This window comes from Scyliorhinus torazame, chromosome 11, assembly GCF_047496885.1.
Source record: "Scyliorhinus torazame isolate Kashiwa2021f chromosome 11, sScyTor2.1, whole genome shotgun sequence".
Classification (NCBI taxonomy): domain Eukaryota; kingdom Metazoa; phylum Chordata; class Chondrichthyes; order Carcharhiniformes; family Scyliorhinidae; genus Scyliorhinus; species Scyliorhinus torazame.
The window spans coordinates 236,259,779-236,273,380 of NC_092717.1; the positions used below are offsets into that span (position 1 = coordinate 236,259,779).

General features: G+C 46.6%; 1 protein-coding gene across 4 annotated transcripts in view; it reads right to left on the reverse strand.

The window, feature by feature from the left end:
• The window catches only part of LOC140385858 (intermembrane lipid transfer protein VPS13B-like), a 1,311,478-nt gene that overhangs the window by 70,646 nt on the left and 1,227,230 nt on the right, over window positions 1–13,602 (reverse strand). For all 4 annotated transcript variants that reach the window (XM_072468452.1, XM_072468451.1, XM_072468450.1 and 1 more), the window contains exons 44-49: window positions 13,018–13,173; window positions 10,506–10,772; window positions 6,016–6,099; window positions 2,458–2,633; window positions 1,076–1,246; window positions 129–339 (exon numbers count right to left, since the gene is read on the reverse strand). In XM_072468452.1, the coding sequence (XP_072324553.1) occupies window positions 129–339; window positions 1,076–1,246; window positions 2,458–2,633; window positions 6,016–6,099; window positions 10,506–10,772; window positions 13,018–13,173 (1,065 nt within the window). The remainder of the gene's footprint in view (window positions 1–128; window positions 340–1,075; window positions 1,247–2,457; window positions 2,634–6,015; window positions 6,100–10,505; window positions 10,773–13,017; window positions 13,174–13,602) is intronic.

The window sequence follows — 13,602 nt, forward strand, 5'->3', positions numbered from 1 at the left end:
TTTGCGTGGGTTTCACTCCCACAACCCAAAGATGTGCAGGGTAAGTGGATTGGCCATGCTAAATTGCCCCTTAATTGGAAAAAAATAACTGGGTACTCTAAATTTTTTTTTTTTTAAAATACGTTTACCTGAAAGTTCGGTGGGACAATTATTTTCCCAGCAGGGACCTGCACGACTATCTTCTCGCCTTCAAAGAGCCAGAGGTCCCATTTGGATTGGTTGACAAACAAGGCCCAAGGTAGCAGTTCAACAAGAAGTGTATTGAGACAGGGTTTCCAGGCAGACAGCTTAACTTGCATTGGACTGTCCCACTGAGCAAGCAGCTCGCTGCTGTTCTTGCTGCTCGGTTCAAATTCACATCAAAAGAAACAGATTAGTCCTTCATTATCCTTGCTGGCAGTTATGCGTTTGAAACAAGTATTTAAGCTGTCATAATTCTTCATGTCAAAAGTGGCAGATCCTTAAAAATTGTTCTGGCTTTTAAAAGACTGCCAGAAAATGATTACATAAAGATTATCCACAAATTCTTTTGTGTTACTATACAATCTTCCCAGGCCTAGCTAAAATGACATTTATCATCCTAAATGCGGATTACCAGTTGATATAATGTTTTTGACTCAGAACTTTAAAAAGCCAGCTTGGGGATCAAATGACTCTCATACAACCGTGGCAGGCTTGTAAAGAAAATGGTCATTTTATAAACAAAGCATTGTAAGAGTATATGTTTTATCTCTAAAATAAATATTTTCACGAATACAAGTGATACGGTAAGCCCTTTCAGAAACATGCTCATACAGTTTAAATTCAGACTGCTCCCTCCCTAAAGATTTTTTTCTTAATCCACTGAAAATGTAAAGAATTTGATAAGAGAAGACACCAAAGAGCTATGCAAAACATTATTAGACACAATTGTTTATATCTGGCAATAGTTATGTGCCTTCTGATTAAAGGATATTTCAGCTTAAATATACCAAAGTAACAGACACCCTAATTGCATCAATTTGCATCACATATGTAACTTATTCCCAGTGCTGGAGGCACAGTAAGCAGAAGGTACAGGGTTTAACTGCATTACCTGTCAGTTTCCTTTGTTATGTAGGGCCACGGGAGCTGTGGATCAGTGTCCGCATTGTAGAACTCTGCAAGTAACTTGCTAACAGTACAATCACTTTGTGGTCCACGGACGATTTGCTGAATAAGGACCGTTGAGATGGGGACTGCACATTGGGATGCTTCATCTTCCTCCCTGGGAAGGAGGGGGAATCCATCATTACAATTCATTGATCAGCTCTTTAAACACAATTTCCTTATGCAGGGTTGGATGAGATTGATATTTGCCTGGGATCCTCGGCCTGGTGGGACTTCCTGTAGTACCAGCACTGGCTGCCACTCCAGAGCTCCAGATTACAGAGCCACTATACAGCTGATTGGCCAGTAGCACCCTAAAGCAGGACTTCCTCCATGATAGGGACGGGAGTCACGTTACGACGCAACTAACATGTCTTCCAGCGTAAAATTGTTGCAGGGCAGCAATCGGGATAATGCGTGCGTTTCCACCCCGACCCACAAATGGGAACCAGGCGGAACGGCACTTGGTGGGGGGGGGGGGGGGGGGGGGGGGGGGGAGAACTCCCAGGCGAACAAAGGCCCCTGGTTGGTCAGCCTCCGGCCAGGGTACCTTGGCACTGCCAGTCTGGCACACTGGCAGTGCCACCTGGACACCTTGGCAGTGCCACCTGGGCACCCTGGCAGGGCCACCTGGGTGCTACCCTGGCAGCGCCAAGGTGCCAGGCTGGCATTTTGCCTGCGCCGGGGATTGGTCCCAGAAGTACCCTGCCCATGTGAGGTGGGGTGGGAGGGTCCCGAGGACCCCCCTACAGGTGAGTTGGGCGTTGGACGGGTCCGGGGGTCACGTCGACGATCGAGAGTTTGGGGCGCCAATGATCTCTTCCTGCACAGAGGAGCTCCGCTCATCAGAGCTCCTCAGTGTAGGAAATTCGCTAAGCGCGCCTTGGCATGCGTTCCCCGTCGGGGGCAGAAATAGCTACAAGTGCCCGGAGCGACCACGCTAAACCCACCCAGTGCGGGCTCTGATTTCTTTTTACTAAATCGCGCCTTTTATTTCCATTTGAGTTCTTAATTATCTGCCTCCCGGCTCAACATGCCAAGTCACATAGCATTTTGCATCAGTATATTTGCAGACCAAACAGAGGAATGACGACAGAAGCAGCATTTTCCCCACCCTTCCCCACTGATTCGTTAATTTACATCTGAGCACAAAATGTACAATGTAGGCAAACATAACAAGTCACCACTAATTGTATCCTTTCGAAGTGCCATTGCAAGTATTACAGACTGAGAATTAGACAAAGAAGCTTCATCAAATTACACTGTAATCATATGTCAGAATGTCTGGAACAAGGCGACGAATCGGCCACTGGCAGGAATTTTAGTTACCTGGCTTGAAATGTCAAATGGTGCACAACTTCTGGCTCCACATACAGAAGTGGCTCTTCCTGCCCTTTTCCAGTAATGACTTGAGGGTCTTTCAAACCCAAGCTTCGCCTCTCCACGTGGAGAATAATAGGATCCGGGAGATGGCTTCTCATGATAAACAGGGGGCTGAAAAACAGCTGCAATTGAAACACAAGTAATGAAACGTGCCTTAGCTCTGAGGAAAATCAATACAGCAGCAAAGAGAAAGGCAGCATGAGGGCAGGGAAGAATGGCGATGTGGTTTGAGGAATAAAATAATTTTACTCTTGTCATTCGTGTCCGAGTACAAAATATACTTCTGAAGATGTTGATTCGTTTAGGGCACAATTCTAATGTCATTAATGGTGCAACAACAAGTTGCACTTCTATAGTATCTTTTCTCAGTAGAATTCAAGCTGGTTGGTCAAGTCAAAGCCAAGCCTCAGAAACCTTCTTCACTGAGAGAGTTAATTGACTTTGTTCAGCCTTTTAGGTCTCCTCTCACACACCCAATGTCCCAGCCGTCCCCAATTTATATATTTTAAAAATTAATTTACAGGAAGTGGGCATCGTTGGCTAGGCCAGCATTTATTGTCCATCCCTAGTTGCCTTTCAGAAGGTGGTGGTTAGATGCCTACTTGAACGCCACAGTCCCCGAGTTGGAGGTGCACTCACAGTGCTGTTACGGAGGGAGTTCAAGGATTTTGATCCAGCGACAATGAAGTCAGGATGGTGAGTGACTTGGGGGGGAACCTCCAGGTGGTGGGGTTCCCACGTGTCTGCTGCCCTTGTCCTTCCAGATGGTAGTGGTCGCGGGTTTGGATGGCGCTGCTTTGGATGGAGCCTTGCTGGGTTCCTGCAGTGGATCTTGCAGATGGTACACACGGCTGCCACTGTTCGTCGGTGGTGGAGAGAGCAAGGGGTGGTAATCAAGTGGGTTGCTTTGTCCTGGGTGGTATTGAGCTTTTTGAGTGTTGTTAGAGCTGCACTCATCCAGGCAAGTGGAGAGTATTCCATCACACTTTTGACTTGTGTCTTGCAGGTCGTGGACAAGCTTTGGGGAGTCAAGAGGTGAGTTACTCACAGCAGGATTCCAAGCCTCTGACCTGCTCTTGTAACCATAGTATTTATATGGCTAGTCCAGCTCAATTTCTGATCAATGGCAACCCCAGGATGTTTATATTTTGCTCAAAATAATTTAGCTGTGCATCTTAATAACATAATTAATTTACTATTAACGCCTATAACGGGGCAGCACAAGTGGATAATACTGTGGCTTCACAGCGCCAGGGTCCCAGGTTCGATTCCCCGCTGGGTCACTGTCTGTGCAGAGTCTGCACGTTCTCCCCATGTCTGCGTGGGTTTCCTCCGGGTGCTCCGGTTTCCTCCCACAGTCCAAAGATGTGCAGGTTAGGTGGATTGGCCATGATAAATTGCCCTTAGTGACCAAAAAGGTTAGGAGGGGTTATTGGGTTACGGGGATAGGGTGGAAGTGAGGGCTTAAGTGGGTCGGTGCAGACTCGATGGGCCGAATGGCCTCCTTCTGCACTGTATGTTCTATGATAGCTATGATATAACGTGGTGAACCATCCCCAGGTGTTTCACAGGAAAGTTATCACACTTGACACTGTGCCACATAAGGAAGGACAATGGCTGGGCACAAAAGTTTGGCCAAAGGGGCCGGTTTTAAGAAGTGTGTTGAAGACGACAGATAATGAGGGATCATATTGGAATTGCTATTAGAATGTAAGAACATAAAAGATAGGAACAGGAGTGAACCAAAAAGCTCTTCGAGCCTGATCCGACATTCATTATGATCATGGCTGATCATCTAACTCAATAGCCTGATTCTGCTTTCCCCCCATATTCTTTGATTCCCTTTGCCCTAAGTGCCATATCTAAATGCTTCTTGAAAACATGTTTTGGCCTCAACTACTTTCTGTCGCAATGAATTCCACAGGCCGACCACTCTTTGGGTGAAGAAATTTCTCCTCATCTCTACCCTAAATGCCTCAGACTGTGACCCCTCAGTTCTGGACACATCCACCATCGGGAACATCCTTCCTGCATCTACCCTGTCTAGTTATGGCAGAATTTTATAGGTTTCTGTGAGATCCCACCTCATCCTTCTGAACTCCAATGGATACAATCCTAACCGAGTCAAAGGTGGGAGAATACAGAACTAGGAGTCATAGTTTGAGGATAAAGGGGGTAAACCTTTTCGGAGGCGAGGTGAGGAGAGATTTCTTCACCCAGAGAGTGGTGTATCTGTAGAATTCACTATCACAGGAAGTAGTTGAGGCCAAAATGTTGTGTAATTTCATAAAGGAATTAGATATAGCTCTTGGGCCTCAGGGAATCAAGGGATATGGGGGATGGTGGAATCAGAGTATTGAACTTGATGATCAGCCATGATCATAATGTATGGTAAAACAGGCTCGAAGAGGCGAATGGCCTCCTCCTACTTCTATTTTCTTTGTACCTGTAGTTTTATCAAAGCCCTTTGCAATTGCAGCAAGACTCCCTTATTCTTATGCTCAAACCGCCCCCCCACCCCCACCCTGCCCCCGCCCTTGCAATAACTTTCTACTTGTTTCCTACATGCATGTTAACTTCCTGTGATTTGTGTACAAAGACCCTCAAACCTCCAGTAACATTTGGGCCACACAAGTGCCAGCCAATGACCAAGATTCCCCATGGCATTCAATACCACTGCTGAAGCTCCACAATCAACATCCTGGGAGTTACCATGGATCAGAAACTCAACTGGACCAGCCATATAAATACCGTGACTACAAGAGCAGATCAGAGGCTAGGAATTCTGCACAGAGTAATTCACTTGTTGCCTCCCCAAAGTTTGTCCACCTCCTTCAAGTCATAAGTGTGATGGAGTACTCTTCACTTGTCTGGATGAGTGCAAATTCAACAACAATTAAGAAACTCAAAACTATCCAGGACAAACAAGCCTGCTTGATTGGCACCCTATCCACCACCTTCAATATTCACGCCCTCCACCACTGACGACAGCAGCATGTACCATTAACACGATGCACTGCAGCATCTCACCAAGGCTACTTTGACAGCATCTTCCAAATCCCTAACCTCTACCACCTAAAAGGACGAGGACAGCAGATGCATAGGAACACCATCATCTGCAAGTTCCTCTCCAAGGCACACACCACCCTGATTTGGAATTGCCATTCCTTCACTGTCACTAAGTCAAAATCCTGGAGCGCCCTTCCTACAGCACTGTGGGTGCACCCGCACCACATGAACTCCCAATGGTTCAAGGCAGCAGCTAAGTACAACCTTCACAAGGGCAATTAGGGATGGACAATAAATCCTGGCCTAGCCAGTTTTCTATGAAAGAATAAAAATTATTTTTTGGAATACCAATGTTCTCCCCAAAGTCTACACACCTGAACTTTCTAGTTCTGGCACCATTGTAATCAGGGGAGTGAATAAAGATATCAAAACTGCTGTTCGCTTGGCAGAAACAAATTGGGTTTTGGAAGGGCTGAAGGGGGATAAAACACTCACCACTCTCTGCTGTACAGGGGATTTGGCATCCAAGCTCAAACAAGTGCACCACACATGCAACATGGAGCCATTTGAATTGGGCACCTGCGAAGATCAACAAGAAGGAGTTAGTTATTTGAAGGGGGCTATGAGGAAGTAAAAGCTATATTAATATTAAATGATTTTCCACTTCATAATTTTATGCTTGGTCCATTCTCCTTATTTTAAGGACTGATTTTACAAGTTTTGCGGCAGGAGTGAATGTAGCCAAACTCCAAACCTTGTGCAATTATCTTAATTGGTGTCTTATGGCCAATTGCATTGCGTCACCAGTGCTGGTGCAAAGTAGCTCTCATTTTCATTTCATTTCAGTCCAACTTTGGGCAGCACGGTAGCCTTGTGGATAGCATAATTGCTTCACAGCTCCAGGGTCCCAGGCTCGATTCCGGCTTGGGTAGCTGTCTGTGCGGAGTCTGCCCATCCTCCCCGTGTGTGCGTGGGTTTCCTCCGGGTGCTCCGGTTTCCTCCCACAGTCCAAAGATGTGCAGGTTAGGTGGATTGGCCATGATGAATTGCCTTTAGTGTCCAAAATTGCCCTTAGTGTTGGGTGGGGTTTCTGGGACATGGGGATAGGGTGGCGGTGTTGACCTTGGGTAGGGTGCTCTTTCCAGGAGCCGGTACAGACTCGATGGGCCGAATGGCCTCCTTCTGCACTGTAAATTCTATGATAATCTATGATTTTGCACTGTAATGAAGAAGAAGATCGCTTATTGTCACAAGTAGGCTTCAATGAAGTTACTGTGAAAAGCCCCTAGTCGCCACATTCCGGCGCCTGTTCGGGGAGGCTGGTACAGGAATCGAACCATGCTGCTGGCCTGCCTTGGTCTGCTTTAAAAGCCAGTGAATTAGCCCAGTGTGCTAACCAGTCCCTGGATTATAATTGCATCTATTTGGCACTTCCTTACTGGGTCAAGCATGGTGGAGGAGGAGGTTGGTAAAAGCGTTGCGTAGTTTGGATTCATATTGGTTCCAGGTAGAGTAGATAGGAGCTGTCAGCTCTCATTTAACTACGCAAATAAGAAGAGCTGTGTGTGATTAAGTATGCATGCACGTTTCACTGTTCGCTCTAACCAGAGCAGGCGGCATACCGCCAAGCTGTCCATTTGTAGCGCTTGAAAATCAAAATCAAATGAAATCAGTATCCTACAGCTATTAATGACACTCACCATCTGTAAGAAATGCAGCAACACACACACACACACCTACCCACCAAAGGTGGAAATTTATTGCCGCCCCCCCCGCAAACCGGAGGGAACTTCCAGTCCCGCCAAAGTCGATGGGGCAACTTTGCTGTCTGTCCATTTGCTTCTACTTTCACCATAATGCATACATTTAATGGTACAACCTCTTTTGTGTACGTTCTTAGGACGGTTTTAGAGGCAGATGTTTCAGCTTTTGATCATAAATTGTCTCAGGTATTAGCGTTACTGATGCACCTGTATCCAATTCCATTTTAATTTCATGACCTTCAAGTTTTGAATATGCCCAAAAACATTGTTGTTCTCCTTGTATTTAAAAGATCTAGCTTTAACTCTTGCAGTAACTTGGTTTCACTGACTTTTGAGTGATCTTGAGTTTCATCCACTAATTTGTAGACATGGCTAGATTGTTTAACTGTGTTGTTCTTCTTGCACAGTCCGTAGACAGAAGTCGCTGAATGTGCAGTGACTGCTGAATGTGGTGCTTTCTCCAGCAGAAGGAAAGAAGTTGGGGGTAGTGGTGGCGTTGGATACGGAGAAAGCGTTTGACCGAGTGGAGTGGAGTTATGTGTTTGCAGTGTTGGAGAAGTTTGGGATTGGGCCTGATTTGTGGCAAGGGTGAAATTGTTGTAGAAGGATCCGATGGCATGTGTGCGAATGCATGATATGAATTCAGGGTACTTTCCATTGCATCGGGGAATGAGGCCGGGATGCCCCATGTCCCCCCGACGGTTTGCGTTAGCGATAGGAACGTTGGCCATTGTGCAGAGGTGCTTGGATTTATGGAAGGGGATAGTGAGGAGGGGATGTGGAACACAGGGTGTCTCTGTATGCTGATGACCTGCTGTTATGTTTCTCAGACCAGAGTTCTTCGGTGGAGGACATAATGGGTTTGTTTAAGAGATTTGGGGTGTTTTCAGGATACAAGTTGAATTTGGGGAAAAGCGAGTATTTTGTGGTGTCTTCTCCAGGGTTGGGGATTGGAAGGAGGCGGGGGTGGGGGGCGGGGGGGGGGAGAAGAGGAGGACGTTTGCCGTTTCGGGTGGCAGCAACCCATTTCAAGTATTTGGGGGTATTGGGCGAGGCTTCGTAAGCTGAATTTTACGAGTCTGGTTGGGAGAGTGAAAGCAAATTTACTGAGATGAGACAGTATTCCAATGTCGCTGGCAGGTCGGGTCCAGGCACATTTGCCAGGGTTTTTATTCATATTTCAGGGCCTGCGGTCTTTTTACCAAAGTTGTTTTTTAAGGGGGTGAACAGGTAGGTTTTGTCGTTTGTTTGGGCAGGGAAGGTGGCCAAGATAAGGCACTTTAGAGGGGCAGGCAGTTGGGGGGGGGGGGGGGTTTGGGCCTTGCAAGCTTGTTGTATTATTACTGGGCAGCGAACACGGAGAAGGTGCAGGGCTGGAGTAGGAAGACGGAGGCTTTATGGGTGAGGATGGAGGCGGGCTCTTGTTCGAGGTTGCGGGCGGTGGCGAAGGCACTTCTTCCTTTTACCCCAGGGAGTCCTGTGGTGGTTGTCACGATGAAAATTTGGAGGCAATTTCAGCAGCACTTTAGGTTGGGAGCGGCGTCGAGGCTGATGTCGATCCGGGGGAAACATGGATTTGTGCTGGGGAGGATGGATGCGAGGTTCCCGGGATGGGAAGAGAGAGGGATGAAGGAGATGAAGATGTTTTTGGATAACTGGTTCACAAGCTTGGAGGAGTTGAGGGGGAAATTTGGTTTCTGCGTGAGGAGGGTTTTCGATATATGCAGGCGCGGGACTTTGCTAGGAAGGTTTTTCCGACCTTTCTGATAGCGCCTGCCTTCTCGTTGTGGAGGAGGTGCTGTCGGTAATGGGTGGGAAGGTGGGGTCGTCTCGTAAATTTATGGGAGGATTTTGTAGGAGGATAAGGTGTCTATGAAGAGGTTAAGGCCAAGTGGGAGGAGGAGTTGGGGATGGTGCTGGAGGAGGGACTGTGGTGTGAGGTGCTGCAGAGGGTGAATGCCTCAACCTCGTGTGAGAGGCTGGAGTTGATACAGTTGAAGGTGGTGCACAGGGCACATTTGACGAAGTCAAGGATGAGCCAGCTGTTTGATGGGGTAGAGGATACTTGTGAACGATGCGCTCATGTTCTGGTCCTGCCCGAAGTTGGAGGCATTTTGGGGGGTCGTCTTTCAGCACCATGTCGGCAGTCCTGCAAGTGGATTTGGAGCCGGGTCCCCAGGGAGTCATATACGAATGTCAGACCTGTCGGAGTTGCAGTCGGGAGCGGGGGCAGATGTTTTAGCCTTCGACTCGTTGATCGCTCGCAGGCGGGTTCTGTTGGGGCGGAGGTCAGCTTCTCCAGTCAGTGCCTCGTCATGGCTGGGGCACCTAATGGAGCTCTTACATCTTGAGAAGGTGAAATTTGCCCAAAGTGGCAAAGCTCCACAAGAGCTGGAGCTTGTTCAATTTGCATTTTGGAGAGCTTGTTACCATTAACTGTTGGGGGGAGGTTGGCGCAGGGCTTATTGTATTTGGGGGTGTAATGTTTTTGTTTAGTAAAATGTTAAAATGCTAAAAATTTGAATAAAAATACTTTATTAAAAAAAAATTAATTCACTTAAGGTTCTGTTTATCCTCCAAAACAGACAAGTTCTGAAATATGGGGCAGATTTGGTTCCATGGTTGATATTTTTGAGGCACTATACTGGTCATGGAGTTCTTGGTGACTATCTCACAGTGATAGCCTCTAGTTATGCGCTTCCCCAGAAAGGGGAAACATTGTTGCGCAACAATTAAGATGTTGAAGGTGACTAATGGGGTTGAGAGAGAAACTATCTCCTCTGACCTGGGAGTCTGGAACAAATCGGAGCCAGGACATGTGACGTCAGGAATCATTTCTGCACACAAGATCTGGTGGAAATTTCTCCCCCAAAAAAGCTATTGAAGCTGGTGTGTTCCAACTAAAAATTTCACCTTCTCAAGATGTGACTCATCCGATGAACGAGCTGTGCTCCGAAAGATAGTGATTCGAAAAAAACCTGTTGGACTTTAACCTGGTGTTTGTTGTAAGACTTCTCACTGTGTCCACCCCAGTCCAACGCCGGCATCTCCACATAAAAACCGAGACTGCTAGAATTTTGTTAGGCAAGGGTATTAAGGATTATGGAGCCGAGGAAGGTAGGTGGGGTTAATGTACAAATTAGCCGTGATCCAAGTGAAATGGCGGAACAAGCTTGATTGGCCTTCTGCTGTTCCTATGGTCATGACAAATGATTTGAATACCTGAATGACTGCGCTGCCATCAGATTGAAGAGATTCCAGACACACATCTGGTGACCAGCCTGTGTCATTCCCTTCCAGCCTGATGCACAACTCAGTGAACTCTGTGTTCTCAAGAACGAAAGATGGTATCTTCTGATTCAACGGCAAGCAGCTAAGATGTTCCTTGATCGACACTTGCCCATCCTGCCCACTGCAAAGCTGCACCACCTTCAGCTCTACGTCCTGGTTTAAGTAGCTGCAAATAGCTTGTCTTCCACAAATAATTATCTGAAAGGGAACAACATCAGGAATTGTTGGCTTTTTGCAAGTATGGGTTGAAAAATAATCAGCAGAAAGAAACAGAACGCCTCATATTCCTTGAGGGCACTATTGCACATAATAATCAAGGACTTCATACATTTTGCGATACAGATAGATTACTTTGAAATTATACCAATCATTCTTGTGTACTGTGCACAAGGTACAAAACCAGATTCAAAGTATGTTGCGGCTTGCATTTTGAACATTGGTTTATGATCAAACACAAGTATTTAAACATTGACATCTCAAACACTGTTCACTTTGCACATACACCCTTCGGATTTTTGATTTACCACAGAATCATAGTATAGGAGGAGTCTACATGGCTGTGTCTGCCTGTGTTCTCTCTTTGAGAGAGCTATACAATTCGCTCCACCCCTATGCACTTTTTCCATAGTTCTGCAAATGTTCCTCCTTCGAATACAGTATTTCCTTTTGAAAGTTATTATTGGATCAGCTTCGACCAACCTTTCAGATCAGAGCAATCTGCTGCAAAATGACTTTCTCATCTCACTGATGGTTCTTTTACCGTGTCCACTGGCGACTAACCCTTCTGCCACTTGAAATCATTTCGCCTTATTACTTACTATCTGCCAAATCCTTCAGAATTTTGACCACCTCTATCAAATCACCCCATAATGTTCTCAACAGGAAGGAGTGCTGTCCTGAATAATGTGTATACTTCTGGGCATCCCACTACAGGAATGGAACCATAGAAAGGATCCAAATAGAGCACATGGTTATAAAGAACGATTTTAAAAACTGGAACCTTTTCTCATTGAAGAGAAAGTCAAATGGGAGTCTGATATCACAATTACGCAGGGTGTTGAGAGAGTAAATAATGAAAGATTGGTTCCACTCGTTGCCCAATCAACAATGAAGAGGCATAAACTTGTAATTCTAACCACCAGACCATAATAATTCTCACCGGGAGACTTCTGCGATGTAACTATTCTACACTTCCAGATTTTCTTCACGTATGTTATTAGATCATGTAGAGTCAGTATAACTAGTGTGACAAATGCAGTAACTATTGCTTTGAAATTAAGCAACACTGTTCAGCATTTTCTATGCTGCATTGAACATCTTTCAAAAGGCACATCTGATTTATGCCTTTATTTTAAAAAACAAATTGGGTGCAATTTTCCCCAAATTGCAGCCCGAGTGTTTGGTCAGGCGAGAAAAGCTGTGTGAAACTTGCCGACTTCACAGCTGCCTTTTCTTGCCTGATTAAACAGCACTCTGTGCAACTTCACAGTGCTGGTGAGGATCACACAGCCAGTTGGAGGGACGGTGCCCAAACACGCCCAGAGTGCCCCGATTAAGACCCCGCCCCCTCAATCGGATATCGGGATCCCCTCCCTTCCAAGCCTCGGAGCGCTACCCTTGACCCCCCTCCACCACAATGCCAATGATGGCCCCCCCCCCCAGGCATTGGAGTTCTCCCCCCCCCCACCTCTCTCGAAGGCATCAGGGCGCTTACCTCTCCCCCGCCACCCACCCCCCCCTCCCGCACGACCCCATCCCCATTGCATACAAGGGGAACTTCTACCACCTCCCACACCCCCACTCCCCCCTCCCCCAACCAATGGAGGGGCGTTACTCCCCCTGCCAGAATCCGCATGACATTTCCCCTCTCCTGTGCCTCCTTGGCACTGCCACTGTGCCAGGGGTAAATTACCAGCTTTGTCCCACAGCCCTGGCACCTCCACGCTCCCGGCATGGCCATCACGACTGGTTTTCACTCTACTGGTTCAAGCCGGGGTGACGTTATGCCGCCGGGTAGAGTACGGCATGGGCGGATGCTGTGGGCTTCAAGCCCATCAATCATATTAAAATTGATTTAAATCTATGGCAATCAGGCTCACTCCCAGCCGACAGCGGTGAGGGGGCGGGGGAGATGTCAAACTGAGAATTCACTGATGCAAATCCAGCTTTTGGCCGCTCCTGGGATCCAGCGGCCATGACAGGATTTGAGCCCGCGGCTAACGGGGGCCGCTCGATCGCGCCCATTTATTTTTTGTTCCTTCCATGTTTGAATATTCCGCCTTCGCTTTAATATTCAGCCGTAGCTTTTAAAGAAGGATCTTCTCAAAAACAGAATGTAATGGAAAACATATTTACAGACCACAAACTCTTCTGTATTTAAAGGGTTGTGAAATGAAAAAAAAAATGGTTGGCCTTCATATGCAACCACATGAAAGTAACTTACTTGTTTTTGCACACTGTTAAGTGGCTGCACTTTGATGATCAGTGATGCTGTCCTTCCCTTGTACTGAATACTTCTAACAAATGTGCCTATGTTGTCCACACTGAATGGCTCGGACCAGCGCCAGTTTCCCCAGCCCTCGATACAGATGTGAAGCAGCTGCACAGAACAATGAGCATGTTTATATTGACTGAGATAAACCAGTACATCCCACATCATTCTTTGACAGTTACAGTTCTCTCCAAAATTATGTGTTCCGATCTATTTATAGAGTGGTAACATTTAAACAATTGGCAGGTCACTGGACAACATTTACTCATTAGAAATGATCAATCGATTTGAGGAGAGTTGTACTTTGTCATGGCGCCAGTGTCGCTGGTGGATTGCCCGTGCCTAAGCTGCAATGGAGACAGAACCAGTCAGATATTAAAAAGGAATATTTGCATGTATGTACCACCTTTCATGGTTGCCAGATGTTTCGAAGTACCTTACAGTCAATGAAGTACATTTGAAGCGTAGTCATTGCATTTGCGGCAGCCAATATGCACAGGAGCTCCCACAGACAGCACTGAAATAATGACCGGATTG